This window comes from Mesoplodon densirostris, chromosome X (assembly GCF_025265405.1).
Source record: "Mesoplodon densirostris isolate mMesDen1 chromosome X, mMesDen1 primary haplotype, whole genome shotgun sequence".
Taxonomy (NCBI): Eukaryota; Metazoa; Chordata; class Mammalia; order Artiodactyla; family Ziphiidae; genus Mesoplodon; species Mesoplodon densirostris.
In genome coordinates, this window is record NC_082681.1 from 121,493,215 (window position 1) to 121,520,321 (window position 27,107).

At 45.9% G+C, this 27,107-nt stretch overlaps 1 protein-coding gene across 4 annotated transcripts in view; it reads left to right on the top strand.

Moving 5' to 3' along the window:
• The window catches only part of SH3KBP1 (SH3 domain containing kinase binding protein 1), a 346,074-nt gene that overhangs the window by 304,101 nt on the left and 14,866 nt on the right, over positions 1-27,107 (top strand). For all 4 annotated transcript variants that reach the window (XM_060086464.1, XM_060086462.1, XM_060086463.1 and 1 more), the window contains one exon: positions 6,905-6,990. In XM_060086464.1, coding sequence (XP_059942447.1) covers positions 6,905-6,990 — 86 coding nt within the window. The remainder of the gene's footprint in view (positions 1-6,904; positions 6,991-27,107) is intronic.

Below are 27,107 nucleotides of genomic sequence, written 5' to 3' on the forward strand. Positions count from 1 at the left end.
TAGATTCTATATATGTGTTACATATGGTATCCATCAACAGATGAATGGATAAAGAAGATGTGGCACATATATACAATGGAATATTACTCAGCCATAAAAAGAAATGAAATTGAGTTATTTGTAGTGAGGTGGGTGGACCTAGAGTGTGTCATACAGAATGAAGTAAGTCAGAAAGAGAAAAACAAATACCCAGTTTTAATAGTCAGAGCCGAAGTCTGAGATGTTGTGAGCGGGCAGCCAGGAAAGCAGGGAGGGAGCTTTCATCTCCATTGACCTCGCATCCTCAGCGCATGATTGGACCAGGATGAGTGGGGTGAGCAATAGGACGGGGCTGATAAAACAAGGTTGTGGGGTTGGAGCAAGAGAGAAGAGAGGGTATCTCTAGCCATTTCTCTAGAAACTTCACATCTGCCATCTGTCATCGTCCCTATGAGTAGACAACTTCCAGGTGGGATGAAAGCTGGGGAAAAATGGAGGATTCAAAGGGTGCACCTCAGTGGTTTTCTGAGTACAGGGGATGGGGCTTTTGTATTTCTTTTTCCTTTCCTTTCTTTTCCAACCTTTTTTTTTTTGCCCCCATAACAATTTTTATGCACTTAAAACCCAGACATTTACATTATGGTAATAGATCCTTCTGAGGGCAGGGAGCGGAGACTGCGGAAAAGATACATCATCTGGACTTGGGATCTTTTGCTTACTAGGAATCAGTCCACTCTTTTTCCCTTCACCCCCCACTCACCTCCAGAAGCATGTGGGGTCATTTTGGTGGTTTTTAGTTGCTGCTGTTACTGCTGCTGTTCATTTATTTATTTACTTGTTTGCTTGCCTCGGCTTCCTGTGCACTTCAGCATCTTTTCCTGGCCACATGTCTTGCCTTAACTGTCCCAACTTGGGCTAAATTGGGGCATGCCACTGGCTGAGCTCATGTTCTCAAGGGATGCACATGGCGCATCTTCCACATTTCCAACTGTTCACGTGCCCCATCTCACGTCTCAGGTCTGAGTGGAAAGAGCAGGCCCCTCTGGGTGGGTCGGGTATGGGATTTTTGTTTATTAGTAGTACTTTTTTTTTTTTCTTTCTTTTTTTCTTTTTTTGCGGTATGTGGGCCTCTCACTGTTGTGGCCTCTCCCGTTGCGGAGCACAGGCTCCGGATGCGCAGGCCCAGCGGCCATGGCTCACGGGCCCAGCCGCTCCGCGGCATATGGGATCCTCCCAGACCGGGGCACGAACCCGTATCCCCTGCATCGGCAGGCGGACTCTTAACCACTGCGCCACCAGGGAGGCCCTATTAGTAGTACTTTTTAACTCGGGGAGCAAAGGCGATTTACCCAGCTGGCAGTGAGCTGCGGTGACACAGGCTGCCTGGCATCCTCGGTGACTCACCATCTCCAGCACCAGGAGGCTGAGTGAAGCAGCTTTGAGAAGCGGTCAAGAGCTTGGGCTCCAGAGGCAGAGTTAGTAGGTTCAAATCCAGACCCCGCCATTCGACTAGTTTTATGACCTTTTGTCAGCAAGTGACTTCAGCTCACTGAGCCTGAGTTTCCTGATCTATATAATGAAGAGAAGGGCCGCACAGGTGGGCTTCTCCAGGAAGCAAGTTTTGGTATGAGATCTGTGTAGGATTCAGTGCCTGTGGGGAGGGAGAAGGAAGCCGCCTGGGGCAGAGGGAGAGAAGTTGTAATGCTGGCTCCCCAGAGCCTCGGCCAAGTCCATGGGGGCTTTAGGGCTAAAACGGCCCCTCCGAGTTGTCTTATGTTGGGCTGAGATGGCTGAGACTTTTATACCGTGAAATGTGGGCCACGCTGGAAAGGCCAAGGAGGCTCTCTGCAGCTGAGGTAGTCCCTGGAGGGGCCAACAGCATTTCCACCGGCGGGGGCGACCAGCCCTTCACAGAAGGGGGCTCTGGGTGGTGCAGCTCCGTGTCTGCCATGCAGAGTAGATACTTCAGGGGGCAGTTGGGGCGATTGAATCATACACGGAAGGAGCTTATCCTAGTGCCTGGCTTGTGGCAGGCAGTCAGTAAAGCGTAGGTGCTGCTGTTACTTCTCTGGGATCGTCGGTTCCACTTATTCCTGCTGGGTGTCCTTGGGCTGGTCAACCTGTTCCCTGCGATTTAGGGTCCCTGGCCAGCGAAGCAAGGAAACTCTTAGTTGCTAGTTGCCTATCCAAGCCACGTGTTTTAAATATCCATAACCAAACCTGCTGAAGAAATAACAAGAAAATAACATTATTTTGATTTAACAATCAGAGATGAGTAAGGGCAACCATGTTCCGATATCTTTGGCTATATGGGGATGTGCCTGCTTTCTTCTATTTTCTCCCTTTATTTAACAGCTGTGGGCATAGAAACTCACCATAAAAAAAAAAAAAGCCCTCGCAGGAGCTAGTAAACTACAAAAGTATGAGCTTTTCCCTCTTTTGTTGAATTTAGTAACATCCTTTTTGCCGAAATGGTGCCCATGTGTTGGGCAGACTGGAGGAGAACAGGGACCGTCGAGGGCTTCAGCCTCATTGGGTGTCACCCGCTCCAAACGTGTGCTCTGAAGAATTTCAGAAATTCTGCTCTTTTTCGGAACTGACATTCATTAGCTTTGTTGTAAACGTCTATAAGTACAGTGAAAGGCATTTACAAATAGACATTGTAAAATGCTTCCACACCCACAGTCTGAACACTGTCAAAACACCAGCTGCAGCTTCCCTACTTGGAAGGATCAGAACCTTTTTAAACTACACCTACTGTGTTTTCAAAATAGGCTTGTTTCTGGCCCTGTGTAGAAGATGATTTCAGCCGAAAGCCTGTGTCTGCTCTTGGCATGAGGGATCAGGACTTATTTAGAGAGATGGGGGGATCCCAACCTCCTTCCTTTCAGAATATGGCTGGCGCTTTAGAATCTGGGGAGTGGTCACTCACAGCTGCTATTTCCTATTTCTTCGGGTGGGGGGATCCCTCATGACCTGGACCTCTCAGTGTAGGATTTGTAACTCCACCCCCCGCAAATGGTTTCCAGGTGAGTTCCAGGTGTGGTCACAGGGGATCACAGAGGCACCTGTGGTCGGGGAGATCCTTAAAGGAGAGTTTGTAGGTAGGGGCCAGGCAATCTCATCTTTTACCTGGATGATACTGGTGGGGAGAAAGGAGAGCGAACATAAGCTGCCTGAATTGTACAAATCTCTGTTATTAAAAGTGAAGTTTTTTTAAAAAAGAGTGAACTTGAAAAGGAATGAAAAATGTACCTATAGGTTTATCCCGGAGACAACTGCTATTAACATTTTGGGCTGTTTCTTGCCCATCTTTTTCCTATGTATATTTTGGTTTGTTTTTCATCGGTTTTACACAGGTGTGATCATACTGAATGTCATACAACTTTATGTCTTTAGGGAATAATGCAGTTATTATAAATACATAATGCATTCCCATTTCAGAAAAAAAGGCAAATGTTCATTAATTCTACAAGTATTTTTGAGCTCCTGACATGTACCAGGTGCTGGGCTGGTGCTAGAAATCACCCATCAGACTCTCCAGGAATAACCACTATAAATACATGTTCTTCTAGCCTTAAAAAAAAATATCCCTCTTCCTAATATATCAGAAGGGCATGTGGGTGCACGTGCAGTGAGGTGTATGTCATTTTTAACTCGTATTTGTCGCCTTGACATTGTAACATAAGCATCTGTCCCTGTTGTCATGAACTGTTTATATGTATCATTTTAGTGGCTGTATAAAAGTACATCACATATCATAGGTTTTTCAACTGTTCCCCTATTTATGAAAGACTCCAGTTCTTTTCAATTTTTCTTTATTACAAATAATGCTATGATAAACATCTTGATCCGCAAAACCCATTTGGGTATTTCAGACTATCTCTTTAGCATAGACCCGATGAACGTTTTAAATGCTATTGATATACACCCTGTTCTTAAAAATTACTTCTTTTTACCCTGCCCTGTTCCCCAAAGGCTTGGAGGTAACTTTCAAAAATGCATATAAAAAATAAAATAGTTAAGAGTGACAGTAAAGGGAAAATAAGGGCAGAAAAGTAATACGGCCCAAGATCAGATGAGCACCGCAATGGGCATAGAGTTCTCTACGGCCCTCCTCGAGAGAGAGGCTCACATTGGACTAGAAGTTTCCAGGTATCAAACCAAAGAGGGAAATGGTAGCTCCGAGATCCACGGTTACCAAAATGCACGAGTAAGCCACATGTTCAGAAGCAGCCGAGTTGTTCTGAGATACACATGGTTCACTGATGTGCAAAGCTCCTTCCCCCATCCACACCTCCAACCCCCCGCATGACGTTCTCCCCAGCTGTCCACCAGGGTGTCACCTCCAACCATCCTCACCTTTGGCCAAAAAAAAGGTCAGTGGAATTAACTGGACTTTCCTTGCCTGAGTGACCTCTCTCCCTGGACAGAACATGTGTTTTCGTAAGTTTTAATCCTTGGTGTGTTCCCAAAAGGACAGAGCTATCTGGCTGTGAGTCTAACTTGAGTTCAGTCTGTGAGCTGGGAAGATGACAGCAGCAAATCTTTCAGGCTCTGTAGATGCCAAGTAATAAGATTAAGAGCCCTCCAGGACTTTTAAAGATGAAAATGCTGGGCTCCCGTGGTGGCGCAGTGGTTAAGAATCCGCCTGCCAGTGCAGGGGACACGGGCTCGAGCCCTGGTCCGGGAAGATCCCACATGCCGCGGAGCAACTAAGCCCGTGCGGCACAACTACTGAGCCTGCGCTCTAGAGCCCGTGAGCCTCAACTACTGAGCCCACACGCCTAGAGCCCGTGCTCCACAACAAGAGAAGCCACCACAATGAGAAGCCCTCACACCGCAATGAAGAGTAGCCCCCGCTCGCCGTAACTAGAGAAAGCCCGCGTGCAGCAACGCAGACCCAGTGCAGCCAAAAATTTAAAGAATTAAAAAAAAAGGAAAATGCTTTCTTACTAATAGTACCACATTTCTAAAACATTTCATTCAGAAGTTTACATTCAAATTAGCAGATGCCCGGGCCCTGCCAATAAAGTGTTTTGAAATAAACATCCTTAATTCTGGCACTCCTGTTGGTTCTTTTAAAGTTGGCTCGGTGTCTGTCCAAGGGAGTGTGCCCCGTGGGGCCTGAGCTTCGGTAGCCGGGGTGGGGGTGGAGAGGGGGTCTGCTACGGAAATTTGGAATTTGGCCCGGGGGTCCCACAGCCTTGGGAGGTTGAGGTGAGGCAGTCTCCTAAGGCACATACACAGTCTTAGAGCTGTACTTTCTCTTGGTGGAGACTAAGCCATTTGGCCCAGCCCTGGTTCTCTGGAGTTCTCACCTCTGCTTGTCTTCTGGCTGAGGGTGCTTGACGTTAAGAGCCAGTCTTGTTCACTTGGGAGCTGAGGGAAGCTGACCTCTGTCTACTGGGCCTTCTCCACTGTCACAAAGATACACATGTCTTGCTGAATGCCACCCCCATCACCCCTTCTTGGGTGGGTAACCCAGAAGTCTGCCCCTTACCTCCAGGTTTACAGGTCACCAGCTTCAGCTTTCCTCTGTCCCCATTGCCTCCAGGACACACTGAACCCCGAGGGACTCAGCCCAGCACCGTCTGACCTTTGCCAACCTTCCTCCTCTCACTGTTCTCTGAGGATCTCAGACTTGAGCCCCGCCACAATGGGCGCTCCCACCTACCCTTGGGTCCGTGCCCCGTCATGCCTCCTACTGATACGTCCTCTGTCCCTTTTCCTCCAAGGCCCAACTGTGACGCCGCCTCCTCTGTGGGCTCCCAGCCCGCCCCGCAGATCTCTGTCTTGACCCAGTTCTTGATTCCCTTAAGACCTGGATGTACCTGTATCTTACCCAGCCTGTGCCATGTGGGCTCGGGGCTGTCTGTCTGTCTCTTTCTCCCATTTAGACCATGAGACCCTCCAGAGTAGGTACGACCTGGCTTGGCCCACTCATCACCCCCCACGTGGTGGGTATTTGACAAGTGCTCCTGGAATAAATCTGTTACTCGTTGTGTAGTTCGGCTGCCTGGTGAGCACAGGGGGGCTATGAGATGGACTATTTCTGTTGCTTTCCCGGGAACAACTACTTGGCTTCTTCCTCTCATTTTCTGGACAAGAATCTCTCATTTTAAGGGCAAGGATCTTTTCCTATTTCACTTGCCATCCCAGACCTTGGATAATCTTGTTCAGGGCTTATCCGCCTGAAAGGGTCCACAGAGCTGCCCATTTGCAGGGATTTGGAGGAAGCTTCTGCCCACGCATGAGTGGCTGCTTCTCTCATCGTCTTGGAGGCCTGTCCCCACCATCCCAAAGGGCTGCTCCTAGCCCAGATAGAGAGGGAAGTCTCTCGTGTCCTGATGGGCACAGGGCCACCCACCCAACAGCTGTCTAATTTTACAGGCCCATGCCCCAGCGCCAGCTTTCAGGCTGCCAGATCTCAACTTGACACCTTGTGCCTGTCAACAGCCTGCCTGGTGCCTCCGCTCCAGGCCAGAAACCCTTTTTCTCAAGGTTAAAAGTAGCCGACCTTTGACAAGCAACATTGGCTAAATTCCTGGCTCCTTAAAAGGGAAGCTCCTGGTTATCGTTTGCTGGTGCTTATTTGGCCATGGGGCAGGAATGGGCCCTACGTCACACCCTGTGGACCAACAGGAGGGTTTGTGGTTGAAGGTGCATTGCTAAACAGTCGTTATTAAAATAGCCGTCTCTGAAAATGTGTGTGGGAGAGGAGGGCCTCCAGTCTGTCAGCCGGTTTGCACCAAGGCCCATGTGGCTGGATAGCTTGTCAGCCCCCACTGGTCAGCCCCAGAGGCGACAGTGTGACCCATCCCCCATGCAGCGTACTCCTTAACTTGTGTGCAGTGAGAAAGCTGATGAAATGACAAGGGCACACGCCAATTATTAAATGCCCGGACTTGTGTCTTTAATGTAGGGGTGACGGTCCAAAGATCGACTTGGCGGGCAGTTCGATATCCGGCATCCTGGACAAGGACCTCTCGGACCGCAGCAATGACATCGGTGAGTAAGGAGAGCATTCTCGCTTCTCTTTGCCAAACTTTAAAACAGAGCTTGGTTTGCCCCTTCCACCAGCCTGATGAGAACTAACACAACCATTTAAATGCAAGGCTAACAACCCTCAGTTGGTTTTAGATATTGCAGTCTTGTAAAGATGGGAGGTGATGGTGGTTTCCACGTTAAAATAGAACGCCTGGGATTTTTACTCTCCCCGGCCTTAGGAAAAATTTCTTGCAAGGTCTAATGAAAAGAAATGATGAACAGACCTTTTGGAGAAGTGGGCATTAGCACTTATATTCATATTTTCCAGCAATTTATGTATTTAGTCTAAAAAGGTGAATGGGTGGACACGCAGCATGGCAGAATTCACTGTAGACACAGCACTAAGTGTTTAGACTTTGAGTTAAAAATGAGCTTTGGTGCGGTAATGGCCACTTAGTTCAGAACGTGAGTGAGTTTTCCCGAGGTCAAGATACCACCATGTGACAGATGGGAAGGTAGCTCGAGTCCGTGGGTAAACAAGGCAGAGGGCTTTTGGGGGATGTGCGTGGGTGGAGTGCGGTCAAGTACGTGCTGGTTGAGGCCTCTGTTGGTCTGACGGGGTGACAGCCCTTTTAAGAAATCCAGATTCAGGGACCACATTTCTTTCAGCTTTACATCTTTTGTTTGTACCTGTCATGGTCAGAAGTTAGCACTCTCTCATATTCTACATGACAGAGAGAGGGATACATTTTGGACTTTGCCTTTCATAAGTTAAATTTTTTTATTTTGAAATAATCAGAGATTCACATGCAGTTGTAAGAAACAGTGCAGAGAGAACCACATACCCCTTGCCCGGTTTCTTGCAGCAGTAGCATCTTATGAACTCTAGTGCAACGTCACAAGCAGGATATTGACATTGATACACCCCACCAGACTCCTCAGTTGTAGTGGTACTTATGTGTATTTAGTTCTCTGCAGTTTGGTCACATGTGTAGGTTTGTGTATCCACCACCACAGTCAAGATACAGAACATGTCCCTCACTGCTAGGATCCATCCTGTTGCCTTTTTATAACCACTAACCACACGTCCCTCCCCACTCCTCTTCCCTAACCTCTGGCAGCCACTATCAAGGATTGATTTGACATGGAAGGTTCTAGCATGATTTGCATTGGCCGCTCAATTTAGAAACAAATGTCTGACAGTTGGCAGGCCTTGTAAGAGAATCCTCACTAGGACGCGCAGCATGAGCATTCTCATCACCTGGGGTTACTCTTTTTTGGGTGCAGTTTTCTTCTGAACCTGCTAATAGAGTTGCATCTTTGCAACTGCTGACCTGCAGTCTCTGGTCTGATCTTATGACAGCTTGGGAGTAGGATATGTCATGACCGTAAATACCAGAAGTATTTGCCCTGGTTCCAGAAACTGTCTTACATCCTCACTTAGCCTTTGAGAAGCACAGTCAGGAAGGTGACCAGGAGCTTCTGACAGCTTGGGCTGATGCAATAATAGAAACACCAGCCTGCTGTAGCTTTGGACTCGGTTAAAGGGCAGAGAACAGCAGAGCAGCGACTGGCCGTGACTGAGAAGGAATCATCAGAATGAGCCGGGTTAAGTTCTGCTTTTACTGCTGTGGTTCAACATTTGGGCCCCATGTTAAGGCAGGCTGGCCCGTTGGCGAAGTGACAGTGAGGGTCACACGGGGCCCCCCACAGGAAGGGAGGTGTCACCCGCCTCCAGGATGCACAGGGCTGTGCCTTGCTTGTGAAGAGCATTGGCCTCTGAGCCTTGTTTACTTTGGGTCTGGAGATGGCTGAGGTGGCTGTCACGAAAACACTGACAAGCTGGCTGGGAAACGCTGGGGACACTGATGGGGGAGGGTTAGCCTATGGAAGCTTTTCAGACTGTGTATGTATCTGGGCGCCCAGAAAGAGATGCTGAGGTTTGGGTCACTCTCGTTTTGCCAAGAAGACATTAATCCCAGAAGACTATAATTCCTGAAGCTAATAACGTAATGTATATATTATTTGCATTGCCAGAAATGATGATTGGCAGCCTTGTAAGCAACCACTAAATCCTTGAGTACCTACTGCTCAAGTGCAAGGTTATACTACTCATACACAGGCCCTGCTTTCCAGGGGCTTTGGGTCTGTTGCGGCCCCTAAGACGGCAAATGGAAAGTGTAACACTGACGGTCTGTCTAAATGCTGACGGAGTGGTAGAAAGTAAGACTGATCAGAGTTGGGGCTGCTCCTTGGTGCCCAGGATGTCAGGGCAGGCTCCATGAAGGGGGACGGACTTACCTGGATCTGGAAGTTAGATTCGCTTCGGTAGAGGCAGACGCAGAGGCAGAGGCAGGCAGGGAAATCACAGGGGGAGGGCCGATACCTGAGCATAGGTCGGCCTGGCTGCGGCAGAGAGCTTGCGCTGACGTGGAGGGGTGGTGCTGACCCGGAAATGTAAGTCGGGGCTGGATTGAGTTTGAGAGGGATGGATTTGTAATTTTTTCTGCAGGCAGTGGGAGCTCTTGATGGTTGACGCTGAAATGACATGATCGGGTCTAAAAATTCAGATAATAAGTGATGGAGGGCTTCCCTGGTGGCGCAGTGGTTGAGAGTCCGCCTGCCGATGCAGGGGACACGGCTTCGTGCCCCAGTCCGGGAAGATTCCACATGCCGCGGAGCGGCTGGGCCCGTGAGCCATGGCCGCTGAGCCTGCGCGTCCGGAGCCTGTGCTCCACAACGGGAGAGGCCACAACAGTGAGAGGCCCGTGTACCGCAAAAAAAAAAAAATGATGGAGCTTTGTGGGACCAATCAGATGAAGGGAAGGTGGGTGTCAAGGAGTCAGGTTATTTGATAGTTCGCCTGAGAGGCAGTGAGAGGGAGCCAGAGGGGAGCTGCTCAGAAGAGGCTTGTGAAACAAGGGGTAGCTGCGCAAGCAGCAATGCGAGAGAATGATCGCTGGGCCTCGGGAACAGATGGGATTTGGGAGTGGGGAGGAGGAGAGAATGATTTGTTAGCTCTGAGGTTTTAGGGTTGGGTGACTGATTGGTGGGGGGAAATGACTTGGGTAGAAATAAGCATGTCTGGAGGAGGAACTGGTTTGGGGGGAAACGTGATGAATTTAAGCATGCTGACATTGAGATTTGGTTGGACATCCCACGTCAGTGCTGGCTGAGGACTTGAAGGTGGAGGCTGAGGCCGGAGAGGCGGGCAGAGCTTGACGTCTGCAGACCTGGGTTTGAGTGCTGTTGATTCTGCTGCTTCCTGGCTGGGTGACCTTCTGTAACTTAGACCAACTCTCTGAGCTTCAGCTTCTCTCTCTATAAAGAGTTCTAACGTCTCTCTAAGCATCCTCACCTTGTCTTCCAGAATTAGGTAAAATCAGTTGATGAGCTGCCAAAAGACAGAGGTGATTATTATTAATGTTGTTGTTTGCTTAAAAGTGATAAAGTCAAGAAGATAAATAAAATCCTTACCATGAGAAAAGAGAAAGAAGGACCTAGAACTGAAGACTAAACCTTGTACAAAGCCCTCATCTAAGAGAAAAGTGGGCTCTTGCAACATCACAGGGGCCAACGGAGGAGAGGATTTTAAGCAAAGTGTCTTAGGTCCAGATGCAGAAATGTTCTTTGCAGATGGGTCGGTCAAGATTAGGACATTGCCAAGGGGCTGGCTCTCTTCAGGGCTGCTTTTGTATATCTGCTTTTGTAGCATTTGTTCATTGTTTTGAATCAAGAAGGAAGTTATTTGTACCAGAATGTTTTGTTAGTGTTTCAGACAATTGAAGCTGTCCAAATGCGGGCCGCCGCGAATAACAGAATACAGCCTTGAAAGCCATTGGAAATCATCGTTGTTAGCTATAAATAAATCTGTTTCCTCTTAATAAAGCTATAATTTTAAATTATTATCATATTAAATTAGAGAACATGGCTTTTTCAGATCTCTTTTGGGCAGCTACCCGCATCTGTCAGCCCGAGATAATTTAGAATGAAATCAGTTGGTCCAAAGCTAACTTGTTGATGTCAGTTTGAGATACTGTTTGTATCAAACTATGCGGCCATATTTCAAGTAACATAATAGGAAACATGGATGAGCTCCAACACAGGCCTGCACATGAATAGAAATGAAAATTAAATTGTCTGGTTTTCTCTTGCTGACGGAAGAATCTCTGTTCCCATTGAATGGGAGATTAGAGGCCGCGAAGTCAAGTGCCATAACATTTACTTTTATTATGTAGTATATCGTAGTTCCCAGGGCATGGTGGGATTTATTGTTACACTTCAATGCTACGGAGATTTTCTGTTCCTTTCACACTAAAGCACATAGCAACAGGCCTCCAGGTGCGAAGCAGCCTGGGAACTGAGCCGTCTAGTTTCAACTAATTGACTTAAAAAAAAAAAGCCCTTCTCATTCTTCCTAAGTTGCTTGCCTTCTTTGTTTTGACTCTTGTTTTCCATTCTATTCAAATCTCATCATACCTTTCCCACTTCCGTCTCTTTACATGGACACCACCCCTGTTACTTGAGGAAGCTGATTTCCCCTCTATCTTTTCAACTGACCCCACAGACCCACACTTCACATGCCGGTCAGTTTGGGGCCAAGTATTACCAGCTTTACAGTCTATGGTCTTAGGATGTGGAACTGGTTTGGAAGCTTTGAAGGCAAACTTCAGCTTGTCCTCGGATCTCTCACCAATGCCTCTTGGCCTGTGGTTCATTCAGACCAGGAAATGTAAAAACACTTCCCTACCTATGCCCTGGGAATGCTATTAAGAGCTAATTGATTTTGGGTGGGGTGCTAGAAAGCTTCTAAAGCTGGATTGTGCTGATGGTTGCACGACTCTGTAAATACTAAAAATTATTAAGTTGTACTCTTAAAATGGATGAACTTTATGGTATCTAAATTATACTTCAGTAAAGCTATTGAAAAGAAAAGAGAGCTAATTGAAATTTTCTGAGCATTTACTTTGAGGTCTCAGTGTCAAAAAAAGATATACACACCTTTGCCTCACTTTATAAAACAGCTTTGTATATTTATTTAATAGCCACTATGTTAGTGTTTCTGAGTTGTCTATAAACCAATCTTTTATAAATAGGATTATGTTTTATTTATTTATTTATTTATTTATTTATTTTGCTGTACGCGGGCCTCTCACTGCTGTGGCCTCTCCCGTTGCGGAGCACAGGCTCCGGACACACAGGCTCCGCGGCCATGGCTCGCGGGCCCAGCCGCTCCGCGGCATGTGGGATCTTCCGGGATCGGGGCACGAACCCGTGTCCCCTGCATCGGCAGGCGGACTCTCAACCACTGCGCCACCAGGGAAGCCCAGGATTATGTTTTAGATGTGTTAAGAAAGCTCTCTAAAAGCTTGTAGTGGAATCATTTTGTAACACAAGTAAGGTCCTTCAAGGTGTTAAACAAGTGTATTGTTTTACACAGTTTTGTTAAATTGGGGCCCACCTGGGCATTGATACGTATCATCACAGCTATGGTGATAGAATAATCCCAAAGCGTTTGGAAGACTTAGGAGTGCTTTTCTAAGAATATTTGGGGGCATAACAGGCCTTTATAATCTTTGACTCCTCTTTGAGGTACAATTTGTGATAGTTTCTTCTGAGTAACATCACTGTGGGTATAACATCCTAGCATTAGAGTCATTCCTCCAGTGCAATGAAGAGCATACGCTCCCTCTCTTCATCTTCCTCTACTGTTGTCCTGAGGTTATAGTGGAGAAATCATAGCAGTGGGAGCGAGCAAGCAAAAGGAAAGAAGGAACTAATAGTCACTGGGTGCCTACTAGACGTTTGGTATATTTTATATATTCCTCATCATCATCAGCCCTGTGAGGGAGGTGTAATGTCTCTTGTTTTACAGGGACTGGACAGGGAATGAAGAAAGTCAGGTAACTGGGGCAAGGTTAACCAACTGGTAAATCACAGAGTTGGATTTGAACCTAGTTCCTCCTGACCCATGGAGCCCAAATTTTCCAGTATATGAGGTTTGTCTGTATCAGTGGTTCTCAACCATTCTCCCCAGGGGACATTTGGCAACGTCTGAAGACATTTTTGATTGTCCCAAATTGGGGGTGGAGGTGGGAGTGGGGATGCTACTTGCACCTGGTGGGTGGAGACCAGAAATGCTGTTAAACATTTTACAGTACACAGGGCAGCCCCTGCAGCAAAGACTGATCCGATGCCACTGTCAATAGCACCGAAGTTGAGAAAGCCCAGTCAGTGCCAAGAATCCAGTGGTGAGTTAGGGACAGTGTCCCCTCAATTGAGTGCAGCCTTATGGTCCTGGGATGGCCCATCTAATTTCCTGAGAATCTCTATAAAACGTAGTGTGAAAATGGTTTCAGAGCTTTTGGAAACTGGTGAGTTTACATACAAAAAAGTAAATATATTTAAGTTATTCACCTAAGCACGGACCAAGGAAGTTGCCACGACCTTTGAGAGGGCGCTCATCCTCTTTCTCCTTGCCCTAGAAAAAAATGATATAATTTGCATCTGATTTTCATACAGAAAGGGTGTTATGTTTGGGATTAGATACTCTGCCAAGATTTAATACCCAGTGTTTAAATGGATGTTAAATGAAAGGACAACAACAAACATGAAATTTAATCAATGCTAAATTAGAAATCTGTGTGGTAAAGCTTAAGACTATATATAGTATAAAGCAGTTTAATAGTGACCAGTAACACAAAATTTTTGTCAATATGACACCAAACCTCTATAAACAAGTGATTAAATTTTTAACTTATTTGAAATTTCTGCCTTTTACCATAAGAAACCATTTCTTGGGATTTCTTAGACAGATTTCGGGGAAGAGTTAGATCCCGGGCTTTGGGCTGTTGGTTTTTCTGTCCCCGTTTTTATATTTTAAATTTCCCCTTTTGGAACTAGAGAGTGAGTTATTGGGCCTTGTAGCATTTCAGGTCATTGAGCAATTTCTCAGGTTTAATAGGACAACATCTACTGTGTCCTGCCTGTCTTAAAGAACACCATGGGTGACATTTGGAGTGTTCCAGAAGGACTGCTGGCTGAGCATGTGTGTGAACAAGCCGCACCTCTCGGCTCTCTTGGGGTTAGTTGTTCTGACGTGACAGCTTTCATTTGAGAGCCACAGCTCACTCTTATAGACAGTGTCCCTTCACCAGTAACCTTCAGACATGGTCTTTGGGATCAGGAAGGTGGCTGGCATTACCCGTGCAGAGGAGAGGAAGATGTGGTCCCTGCTATGTCACCATCGAGTCTGCACATGAGGCCGTGGGGTGTGCATGTGTGGGGCTCTGGCTCCTATTCAGGGACACCAGTCACGACCAAACTTCAGTTTGTATCAGGATGATTTGAGAAGCACTATGCATTTCTCAAACGCTTTATACCAAGGAAGTGAAACAGGCTGAGCTTGCGATTGCTGGGTCTTGAACCCAGTCAGTCCCTCCGACTGGTTTTGGTTTTGGTTTCCTCCCCGCCCTTCAGGACTTAGCCTTGGCTCAGAGGAGGTTCTCTGCCGGAGCCTCCCCGTCCAGTGCCCCTTCCCCTGGTTCCCGACCTCTCACCTAAGATTCTTAGGGCTCACAGCCTAGGTTTGTGCTGAGTAAACGGGGTCCATCTGGCCACCAGCACTCGTTTCCAAATCACCTCACCGTCTTAGAGAAGATGGGTGGATGGCAAGCCCTTGCCCTTCTCAGCACTTCCGAGAGTCTGCTCTGTCAGGGTTCCATGGACAGATCTTCACAGTTAGAAACATCGGTCCAGACCAAAACTGAGGTGCTCACCTCTGCCTGCTTGGCCCCCAACAGGGCAATCCTGGCCTTGGCAGTCTGTCGCATTGATTATGTTCGTGCTTAGTTTTGATGGGTTCCACAAACTACGTTTACCCCATCACATCCAATAAGCACAAAAGCAATAAACATTCAAAGTACCAGTAAGAAAAGGTTCATGACAACTGTAGAAACACAGGTGGAGGTTAAACAGATCCAAGTGGGGGTGACGATCATAAGTGTTGCATAACCTCCTGGAAGTGATGTATCTGGGGGCGTGAATTATTCTAAAACACAGAGAGCGAACAGTGCTATCCTGCCCAAGCCACTCACAGCCATCAGCCTGCCCTGAGCAAGAGTGAGTGACTGGTGAGATTGGGTGGGGGGCATTTGGGTGTGCAGCAAGCATCCTTCAGATGGGTCTTGGCTTGGAGAGGGTCACAGTGCCCACTAGCTGTGTGGACTTGTGGCCAGCCCCAGAAGCTCACCTGTGTGCAGGGGTGGTGTGCCCTCCCCTGGTATTTTGGTCACCTCCCTCTCTGTGGTCAGGGCCATGGCATTCTTCATTCAGCCCAGCTGCTTAAACACCTCTGCTTTTGCTACACTCCGAGACCATTTTCAGCTTTAAGAATACAAATGCAGAGGGACACCTAGTGGGTTCAAAGTAGTCTATACACAGCAAAGAGACGTATGTAGTAACCTGTGTTACATCCGCAGTGGGCCCCACTGAGGCCTCTGAGCTGCGAATGAATGTGGAAGCAAGAAGGGAACAGGTGACACTCAGCTCTCAGGTTGCACGTGGCATTTACTTGGCCTGTGATGCCCCCTCCACCCACTGGCTGTGGATTCAGGGATTGGCAGAGCCCTGGTATGGCTTCTCTTTGACGTGTAAATATCCAGAGGGATACACAACCTGCCAGAAAACCATGCTCAAGTACCCCTTTGTCATACTAAAAGCACTGCAGACAAACTACCCTTTATTAAGGAGGAAAGTTGAGTTATCAGACTCCTTCTAGCCATGGACTCTTGCTAGGGCATGGTCTGGGAACCTCAGCCCACTCTGCTTCCCACTGCCTTTGGTTCATTAAATGAGAAAAGTGATGAGCACTTGCGGAGTGAGGTTGGGGGCCCCATTAGAAGGAAGCTGGATCTGGTGGTGACAAGCTAAAGATGAGGTGTCAGTGAACAGGGAGGCCTGATTTCAAGCCAGAGAATCTTTCTTTAGCTTCCCGATGCCCTGTAGTGGCACTCTCCACCTCCCCAGGCGTGAGTCCTTTCTCCTGGGGTGGTGCATGATCTTTGGAATTTCCCAGGCTCACTTACCCCCAATCTCCGCCCCCCCAAAAAAGCCTTTTAATTTGAGGGACTGCTGGTTTTTATTTTACTAATGAAGCACATTTTAAAAAAGAAATGCCATCGCCTGGTAGAAAGGATACAATCTCCAATTTAAAAATTGGACACATTTGGCTTACTGGGAGACTCGCAATGTTGACCTTCTTTTTCTTGGCACTTTGTGTATGCATTGGGGATAACTTTGTTGTGAATGCATACCAGTTCTTCGGGTGGCTTCAGATTTGAGTTCCTAGCTCTGCAGTCCAGGTTGAGTGAGTCTCAGCTCCATTTTCCTCTCCTTTATGACAGGTTTAGTTACTAATGCCCACCTACCTCAGAAGATTGTTGTAAAATATAGACATGGTGTGACGTGGCTGAGACAAAACAGGCGCTTTCTGAGTTGTAGTTGGTACAGCTGCAGTTCAGATAGAGAGAAGAACCAAGTACCAACCTACATTCATGCCGTGACTACTGTTCTTGGAAAATAGGAAAGTTCTTGAACACGTAACATAAATCAGCTGAGATTTTGACAGCTGTATAGGATATCGTTTCATATGATTTGCTCAGTTGGCTTTTTATATTAAAGAGCTGCTCCCCACCCCCCAATTACAAAGGGAAAAGGCGCTCACTTTCAAAAGATGAAAGAACTCAGGAAGTTAGAATGTGAAAGTCCCCTGGTACCTCAGCCTCTCCCTGAGGTAATCACTGTTAATTTGTTGTACACACCTTTAGAAGTGTTTCTGTGACTGGATGGATGGATGGATGGATGGATGTTTTAAAAATGTGATCATGTTAATACAATACAGTTCTAGTCCACACTTGTTCTTTTGTACTAAATAATGTATGTTAGACATCTTTCCACATAAGTCACGTAGGTCAACCTTATACTTTTAAAGGCTACATGATATTCCATTGCATGACTCTACTGTAACCAATTCACTAGGAGCAATGCTGCAAAGATCACCCTAGGACAGTGATCTGCAAATAGGACGACATGAACCTTGGGGGACCAGGGAGACTTCTCAGGCCATGGACAGTGCCTCATCTTCTTATGTGCTCTTTCTTCCAACTCATCTCCTGAGAGCCCTGGTGCCATGCTGCTTTTCCTTTCTCACTCCCCTTTCCCATTCACCCTCTCCCACCTCACACGGCACAGTCAATCTCTTGCCCGCTCCAGGGGTATAAAAACCCCTGGTGCAAACTCAGAGACAATTCTGAGATTGGTGTTAGACTTGAGAAACTGAAAGACTCTATATTGACTGGACAAAAACTCCTTTTACAAGTCGGTTGGTTTCTAATTCTTTGCTTCCATCAAAATTGAAGGAGGCACCCACTGAGTTGTTCATCAATAGATAGTTAAAAATAGTTCTCGATGATGCTAGACCACTGTCTGATTTTTGGTATGTAACTTGGAAGGATTTCACGGAATTAAGTGACATTGTGATAACAAAATTCTTTCCATTCCTATCTACTTATTTTTGTGTTAACAAAGTTTCTTGGCACTTACATCTATAAAATGAAAAATAGGAATAGAATCGATACCAAACCGTGTCATTCTGGTGATAAGAGTCATACAAATACAAATGAAGTGATTTGGGGAGAAGCCCAATAAAATTCTACTTTGTTATGCTATTAAATTCCTTATCAAAATGAGTAGTGTGTATATACATATGTTTTGATCATTTGCATAGTAATAATAATTGTAAGGATAACTGAATCCAGAAAAAAGTAATTTTTACACCTAGAGCCTTATGATTTCAGGAAATGAAAATGTTATAATTTTCAATTTATATACATGCTCTTACAGCAGAAAAAGATGAAAAAATTAACAATGGACAAAATTAACAAAAGCATAAAACATTATGTTAGAATAAAATTCAGTGGTGGAAGTATGATGGAAATATGAATTCAAAGAGGGAAAGGAATGATTCAGAATTTCCAACTGTTAGAGAAAAGCTTATTAATGATTTTTTTAAAGTGGATGGTGGCGGTCATTAAATTGCTGTGGTATTCAAATTTATATTGAATATATTCAAGACAGCAATAGTTATATTTTAAAATATCAATATTTAGAATATAGCAGAAATTATATCCTTTGTGACTAAAACCTGTGTAAAATTTTAGATGTCAACTTAACCTGTGCGGGGGAGTACATAGTTTTTTAAATTTATTTTAGGAGGTACACTGGTAAACAGTTTGAACACCACTGGCCTCATAAATATGTCATTCTATACGTACACAAGCATTGCTGTGGGTTAACTTCTAGAAGCGGAATATCTGAAGGTGTGCACATTCACATTTTGTAATAGATATTGCCAAACGGCATTACAAAAAGGCTGTGCCTATTTACATTCCTGTGAATGATAGCGTAAGTCTGATTTCTAATAAATACATTATTTATTTACTAAATCATTTTCAATAGCAAATTTGGGCCTGTAGTGAGCAATGTTTATGAAAGGATGCTCAACACCACTAATCATTAGAGAAATGCAAATCAAAACTACAATGAGGTATCACCTCACACCAGTCAGAGTGGCCATCATCAAAAAATCTACAAACAATACATGCTGGAGAGGGTGTGGAGAAAAGGGAACCCTCTTGCACTGTTGGAGGGAATGTAAATTGATACAGCCACTATGGAGAACAGTATGGAGGTTCCTTAAAAAACTACAAATAGAACTACCATACGACCCAGCAATCCCACTACTGGGCATATACCCCGAGAAAACCATAATTCCAAAAGAGTCATGTACCACAATGTTCATTGCAGCACTATTTACAATAGCCAGGACATGGAAGCAATCTAAGTGTCCATTGACAGATGAATGGATAAAGAAGATGTGGCACATATATACAATGGACTATTACTCAGCCATAAAAAGAAAAGAAATTGAGTTAATTGTAGTGAGGTGGATGGACCTAGAGTCTGTCATACAGAGTGAAGTAAGTCACAAAGAGAAAAACAAATACCGTATGCTAACACATATATATGGAATCTGAAAAAAAAAGGTTCTGAAGAACCTTTATACTCCAATAAAGATGTTATAAAAAAATGAGTAGCCAATATCAGAAGAAAAAAAAAGAATGCAAAAGTGAAATGTTACTTTTACCCCTTAACAAGGCTTGCTATGGATGCACGTGAAACTCTTCACTTCTCAGCACTAGACTTCAGTAAGATGCGCACCAACTCCTTCCCAGACCCCTTCTGCTGATCTAAATTAGGTCACCATGCTATCATTGCTAATTTCATCTTTTACCTATCTCTCATAGTAGCTAGCAGAATTTGTAATTATGTCTGTAAAATTTTGTCCCTCTCAGGGAGCTCTGAGCTCCATGGGGCAGGGACCATGGCTGTTTTGTTCATCCCTGCATTCCGCCCCACCCCATGCCTAGCCCAGAGCCTGGCTCATAGGACTCACTTAGGAAATATGGACTGAATGAAGCAACTGAGCATATATGAGAAGAAATAGTGTGATGTAGGATCACGTTAGAGATCTTCATTGCCACTAGCCCCATGTGGCTATTTAAATTTAATTTAATTTAAATCATCACACTTAGCTGTATTCCGTGTGCTCAGTAGCCACATGGGGCCAGTGGTACTATATTGGATAATACAGATATAGCTGGTTCCGTCATCACAGCAAGTTTTTTTTTTAACATCTTTATTGGAGTATAATTGCTTTATAAGGTTGTGTTAATTTTCGCTGTATAACAAAGTGAATCAGCTATGCATACACATATATCCCCATATCTCCTCCCTTTTGCGTCTCCCTCTCACCCTCCCTATCCCACCCCTTTAGGTAGTCACAAAGCACCAAGCTGATCTCCCTGTACTATGCGGCTGCTTCCCACTAGCTATCTATTTTACATTTGGTGGTGTATATATGTCCATGCCACTCTCTCACCTCATCCCAGCTTACCCTTCCCCATCCTGTGTCCTCAAGTCCATTCTCTACATCTGCGTCTTTATTCCTGTCCTGCCCCTAGGTTCTTCAGAACCTTTTTTTTTTTTTAGATTCCATATATATGTGTTAGCATACGGTATTTGTTTTTCTCTTTGTGACTTACTTCACTCTGTATGACAGACTCTAGGTCCATCCATCTCACTGCAAATAACTCAATTCCATCTCTTTTTATGGCTGAGTAATATTCCATTGTGTATATGTGCCATATCTTCTTTATCCATTCATCTGTTGATGGACACTTAGGTTTCTTCCGTGTCCTGGCTATTGTAAATAGTGCTGCAATGAACATTGTGGTACTTGACTCTTTTTGAATTACGGTTTTCTCAGGGTATATGCCCAGTAGTGGGATTGCTGGGTCATATGGTAGTTCTATTTGTAGTTTTTTAAGGAACCTCCATACTGTTCTCCATAGTGGCTGTATCAATTTACATTCCCTCCAACAGTGCAAGAGGGATCCCTTTTCTCCACACCCTCTCCAGCATGTATTGTTTGTAGATTTTTTGATGATGGCCATTCTGACTGGTGTGAGGTGATACCTCATTGTAGTTTTGATTTGCATTTCTCTAATGATTAGTGATGTTGAGCATCCTTTCATGTGTTTGTTGGCAATCTGTGTATCTTCTTTGGAGAAATGTCTGTTTAGGTCTTCTGCCCATTTTTGGATTGGGTTGTTTGGTTTTTTTGATATTGAGCTGCTTGTAAACTTTGGAGGTTAATCCTTTGTCAGTTGCTTCATTTGCAAATATTTTCTCCCATTCTGAGGGTTGTCTTTTCATCTTGTTTATGACTTCCTTTGCTATGCAAAAGCTTTTAAGTTTCATTAGGTCCCATTTGTTGGGGTTTTTTTTTCCATTTCTCTAGGAAGTGGGTCAAAAAGGATCTTTCACAGCAAGTTTTAATGGATAGTGCTGATATAAAGCGATTGTACTTTTATTCTCAGAACTTTCACTATGCCCGGCACACAGTAGATATTTAATAAATGTTTGATTAAGTGAATGAGTAAATAAACTCTATCTCCCTCTCTTATTCTTGAGCTACAAGTTTCCATGTAAAAATTGCTTTGTACTGAATCGCCAAGCATTCCTCCTTTACTTGCCTAACACCTTACACTTCTTGCCAGAGATTTCTTTAAAGAAGCCAGCCTGCTTTTTGGTCCTTTTAAAAACACATTTTAATAAAATAGGTCAAAGGCAGCTTGTTATCAGAACATAGAGTGGTTTCTTCACACACACACACACACACACACACACACACACACACACACACACACACACACACTACATTTCCTGGCATCTTTTCTTGTTCTTGATGTAGAAACAATTCTCAGAATTCAGTATCAGTTGGCTAAGAAGGAAGGTCAAAGGTTCCTGCTGTCTGTCCAGTGCTCTGTAGTGGAAAGAATTCCACCAGCATGAATCTGAGTGTGAGCCCTGCCATTTTCTGATTGTGACCTTGTTCAAGTTGTCTAACCTCTGACCTTCCATCTCTCCCTCTATGGAATAGAGTAGCCTGCGCGGCATGGGTTTTTGTGAGGATTGAATGAGCACACGCGTGTGAAGGGTGGAGGAGTCGGGTGGCTGACCGGTAGCCCAAACTTGTTTACTCCCAGCAGCTTGTGTCTTGAAAACTTCACACCTGGTTGATAAATGAAAACATAGCAGCAAATCTGCTATATCCATACATATTTTGGAGGGCTTATTTTCCTGCAGAATCTAATCATTGCTCAAATGAGAATTTTTCGGTTGGTGACTCAGCTAACACAGGTGTTCACTGACCCCTAATTATGGGCCCATCTTTGTAGCCTGCACAGATTTTCCACACTAGTCAAAGGATTTACATGCAGGGTGAGATTTCCTCCTTTCCAGACTACCTTGAGATGCTTCTTCATTGTAGAGAAGGTACCTGTGGCCCTGTGGGTTTAGGGTTTTCTCATCTTAAATCTTAAAAAGAAAATTTTGTTCACGGGTTTTTTTTTTTTTTAAGAGTTAGAGTTGCTCTTAAATCTCTGCTCCCAAATCCCACAACTCCATCAATGGTGTCTGAAAACAAAATTCTACCTTCGTGATTTGAAAGGGTTTTCACATAATCTCTCATTTACAAAAGAATAACCCTGCAAAGCTGATAGCTCAGATAACTCTCTCCTTTTTTTCTGGTGGGAAAACTGAAGCCCAGAAAGGTTGTTTGTTCATTTATTCAATAATCATTTCTTGAACGCTCACTGCAAGCCATGTATGATGCTAGGCCTGGGAAAAACAGAGATAAGAGCCACGGCTTCTTCCCTGGCGGGTAAGGGAGACAGATAGGTCAGCAAGGACTGTTAGTTCAGGGTGCTAAATGCAGCGATTGGTGTGATGAGTGTCTAGGGAGTGCTCAGGTCAGTTTTAGGGTGCAGTCTGCATTCTTGGAAGAGGTCTTAGTTGCCAAGCCAAGCCTTGATGTCTCCAGGGGAAGGGAGGAAAGGAGGGGGAGGGGAGAGGAGGAAGTCAACCAAGGGACAGAGGCGTGCTGGCCATGCTAAGGCACTGGGATTTCGTTGGCACTCAGGAAGGACTTGAAACAGTGAAGGGACGTACTCAGATCTGCACTTTACACATCTCTCTCTGGTGGTAGCCAGCCTGTGGAGTGGTACAGGACTTGGAGTGAGAAATCCATTACAGTGGTTCCAAGCAAGAAGTTCCAGCAGACTTAAGGACCCTTGACAGAGACATGCAGGAGATGAGGTGGTTTTCAGAGATACTGGGAAGGAGCGACAATGCCAGGCTTCAAATGTAGGAAACTTCCATTTTAGGACTCGTTCTCAAGCCCAGAGCAGCGAGCTACAATAAATAAACAGAGCCATTTAGGAGCTCACAAGCAGTTCCTTTGGTGACAGCTGGCCCATCTCAGACTTTTGACTGTTTCTCCTCCAGGTTTTCAGTGGATGTGTTTTAGGTCACCTGTGGTCACTGGTACCATCCCTCCCATTGATGGAAAATGAGCCCACATTTTCTAATTGAACTAAATAGGCTGTGACTGAAATTCATGGAAAATGGGCAACTCTGTGTGCCATGAAGAGTCAAAGGCCTTTCCAAGCCGACTCTGTGTCCAACATGAATTATCCCTGTATGTCTGCAGAGGGTTCGTCTTCCAAGTATCAGAAGAGCCAAGCGCCTCTCATCCTTATGAAACTAACTTTTAAAAAATACCCAGTATTTGCCAGTTCAGAGTTTTGGATTGGCTTATGGGCATTAAAACCATTTTTTATTAAGGGGAAAAATTCCTAGCCAGGCGAGAAAGCTCATATCAAGTTTCAGCCTGACTCATTTCAAAACTACCGTGAAAATTGGGACATTTTCTTTGCACCACAACAGGTTAGTCATGGAAATTCTGCCTTAATCTCAGCTACTGCGACCACAGTCATGAGAGCATGCTCTGTGCCATTGAAAATTTACATTACAGTGCTGAAGAGTTTCCCCCTTCGCTGTCAGAAAGCAGAAGTGAGTCGAAGTTCAAGGTCTGAGGTTCCCGTTTCATCAAGTGACCTCATCCTTGGTGCGTCTTTTTCTTTCCGGCACTTTGGTTTTGTTTGTTGTTTCCCCACAGTGTTTTTTATGAGCTCAAGTGTAGAAAGTTCAATGTAGCTGAGCCTGCATGAGGAGGTTAAGAGTGCGGCTCCCCTGCAGGACTCGGCCCCCTTCTTACTCTTTTATTTATTTATTTACTTACTTACTTACTTACTTATTCATTCATTCATTCATTCATTCATTCGTTTATGGCTGTGTTGGGTCTTTGTTGCTGCGCGCGGGCTTTCTCTAGTTGCGGCGAGCCGGGGGGACACTCCTCGCTGCCTTGCGCAGGCCTCCCACTGCAGTGGCCTCTCCCGCCACAGAGCATGGGCTCTAGGCACGAGGGCTTCAGTAGTTGTGACACGCGGGCTCAGTAGTTGTGGCTCACGGGCTCTAGAGCGCAGGCTCAGCAGTCACAGAGCACAGGCTTCGTTGCTCTGCGGCATGTGGGATCCTCCCGGACCAGGGCTCGAACCCGTGTCCCCTGCACTGGCAAGCGGATTCCCAACCACTGGGCCACCAGGGAAGTCCCTCTCCTCTTACTTTTGAGTGACAGAGATGAGGCAGTCCTCTGGGCCATCTGTCGTGGAGACTCTGGCTGAGTGTGCTCGCTGAGTGTGGCCAGGCTTCAGCATGTGCAGGGCTTTTTAGTGCAGACCTCAGCCAGTGAAACGAACTGGGCCGGCCAGGCTTTCTCTGCAGCCCTGGCATAGAAGGCTGCCCTCCACCCCGAAGCTTCTGCCTCATTGCCCGCTAGCAGCCACCTCTGTAAGCTGCACGCCTGCAATCACAGTTCTTTCTCGAGAGAGTTGGTTCATTCGTGGGCGTGTTCATTTGTTCCTTCATTCACAGAATGTCAAGCATGTTTGCCCCAGGAAGGCGCTAGTCTATGAGAGTGCAGGGATGGGTCCCTGCCCTCCTGGGGCTCACAGCCTGAGTGCGTCACACAGGCACCAGGCCACCTCTGAGTCATTTGGAACGTGTGATTTAGGAGGGACCCCTGTCTCACACGTTGTCAAACCCTCAGCTCCCCCTGGGACTTCACTATTTCAGGGGGCCCAGGAGGGTGGGGAGGGAGCCCAGATGGAGTCCAGCAGAAGTCTCCGGGGTGTGACCTTGTCTGTCGCTGCACACCAGGGGATGTGCTGAGTCCATCTTAAGGGGGGCCTGCGGCCATCCCATCTGCTCCCCTCCCCTGCCCCGCTCTGCATGCTCGGCCCCCTCGAGTGCCTCCTTCTCTCTCCAGCCGCCGTGTTTCTGACTTGTCACCGGTGGTCACCCAAGCCTTTGGTTGCCACTTGATCGCCTCTGTTGCTCACACACCAGGTCGGCAGGGGGCCTTGCTGCTGATGCCTCCCCGGGCCCGGCCCTGGGACATCTGCCGCTCACCCGATGGCCCTCAGCCCCGGCGCCCTCTCCTCTCCTCCGCGTGGTCAAGTCCTGGCTTGTCCCTCCCCACCCCTAGCCTCTTCTGGAGCAGCGCTTCTGCACGTGGCTGCTACTAACAAACTAATAAACCTGGGGAGACGGAGAGCCTGCCCTGCCCTAGACGGCGCCCCAGACTAATCCAGTCGGTCCCAGGGTGGGATCCAGGCAGGAGCCTTTTTTTTTTTTTAATTGTCCAGATGGCTCCACTCTGCAGCCAAGGTGGAGAACCGGAGCCAGCAGGCCTTTAATTGTTCTTTCATCACTTCAGCCTGCTCCGGTTTTGCCTCCTGAGCTGGCTTCTGTTTCCAGGATGGAGCCATGACCTAGGTGGTCGGTCTCAGCCCCTGGCAGTGCCCAGCCAAGGCCCTCAGCACCAGCACACCCCCTCCCCAGCCCCGTGTGCTTCATGTCCTCCACCCCCGTCGTACCAACCTTCCCACCAGCAGACCTCCCTGCCCTGGGTCTTATTCCTTACTTCCAGGGCCCAGCTGGGGAACCTGCTAAACTCACCGGATGTAGAGTGCATGCAAGTATATTTGTGAAGCACTTTTCCTTAATTAAAAAAAAAAAGAACAGAGAGAGGGGGAATGATTTGAAAACAATTACCCAACGATAGGGGATTGATTCACTAAATCATGAATTGCAATGCAATAGAAGATTCTACAACAATCAAAATATTTATGAAGGATTTTTAGCGTCATGGCATATAATGTTTAGTGAAATAAGCAGAATGAAATACTACATATCATGTGAACTAGGCTATCTATTTATAGAAAAAAGCCTGAAGGGAAATATACCAAAATAGTAATAGTACTCGTCTTGGTGTGGCAAGATTATAGTTGACTTTGTTTTGTTGTTACCATTTTATGGCTTTTAAAAATTATACATTGTGCACGTATTACTTTTGTAATTAGAGAAAAGTCGATTTTAAAAAATTAACTGGGGGGCCATTAATGTCAGATAATGCCTTTTGGCATCAATCCAAGTGTGTAATTGGGAATTTCAATTTCAAACAACATGGAATTGGTAGAGGCGAGTCCTCGGGTGGGGTCTCAAGGGGAATCTTTTAGGAAAATAAGATTCTCTTAAGGGGAAGGCTCCTGAGAGGGTCAGGCCAGTGAACGGGCTCTAGAGAGGCCTGTCCCGAGCCTCTCTGAACTGGCTGGCCAGATGGGGCCCTTTTCAGGAGCCTCGCTCTGGTGCTGGATGCTGATTGGCTCCTTGGCCTCAGAGCACCACTGATACCTTTCTTGTGCTGTCTCTTCAGAGAGTTAACCTTCGGTTACAGTTGCTTTGCCCTGATAAAATGAGTTCATATTGAGTAGTTATTCATTCACCAGGTGCTGAAATAAAGTCGTGTAATATAATCCCAGGTGTAATGTAATGGTTTGTCCTGACCAGTGACTTGTGCTTGGTTTTGCATATTTCCACTAAAGGAAGTAGTTTGCAGACAACACCTGACTGTTCATTAATAGAATAAAGCTGTCACACGGCCAGACCGTGTATGATAACCCTCAACAAAAGAGCTCTCCCCAAAATAAGGAGGGAAGAAAAACACACATCATTTTTATCTTTTCTGTCCTGAGCCAGCATATTTGCAATTATGGCAGTTTAAGATGTTTGCAGTTGCAAATAAAGAATATCTGACTAAAATTAGCTGAAATAACAGGGAGCTATTCATTTCACACGGTGAGAAGCCTGGACACTTGGTCATTCAGGGTGGGTGAGTGGCTCACTGGGGCGGTCAGTCACCCAAGCTCTTCCCATTTGTTTTGCTCTGCTATCCTCAAGATCTCCAAGAGCATCCATCTCATGTGTTAGTCATTTGCACAATGGCAGGAAAAAGGCTGAAAACTACTGCCGCAAGAAGTAACAGGAAGAGGCTAGAAACATGCCAGATACACAGGTGGCGGCTATTGGTGGAGCTGGGAGTTGAACCCAGACAACCTAGCTCAGAATTCATGCCTGTCTTAGTCTGCCAGTTCTGTCATAACAGAACTTAAACAGCAGACATGTATTTCCTACAGTCCTGGAGGCTGTGAAGGCCAAGTTCAAGGCACCAGCAGATGCTGTGTCTGTTGAGGGCCCTCTCCCGGGTTCACAGG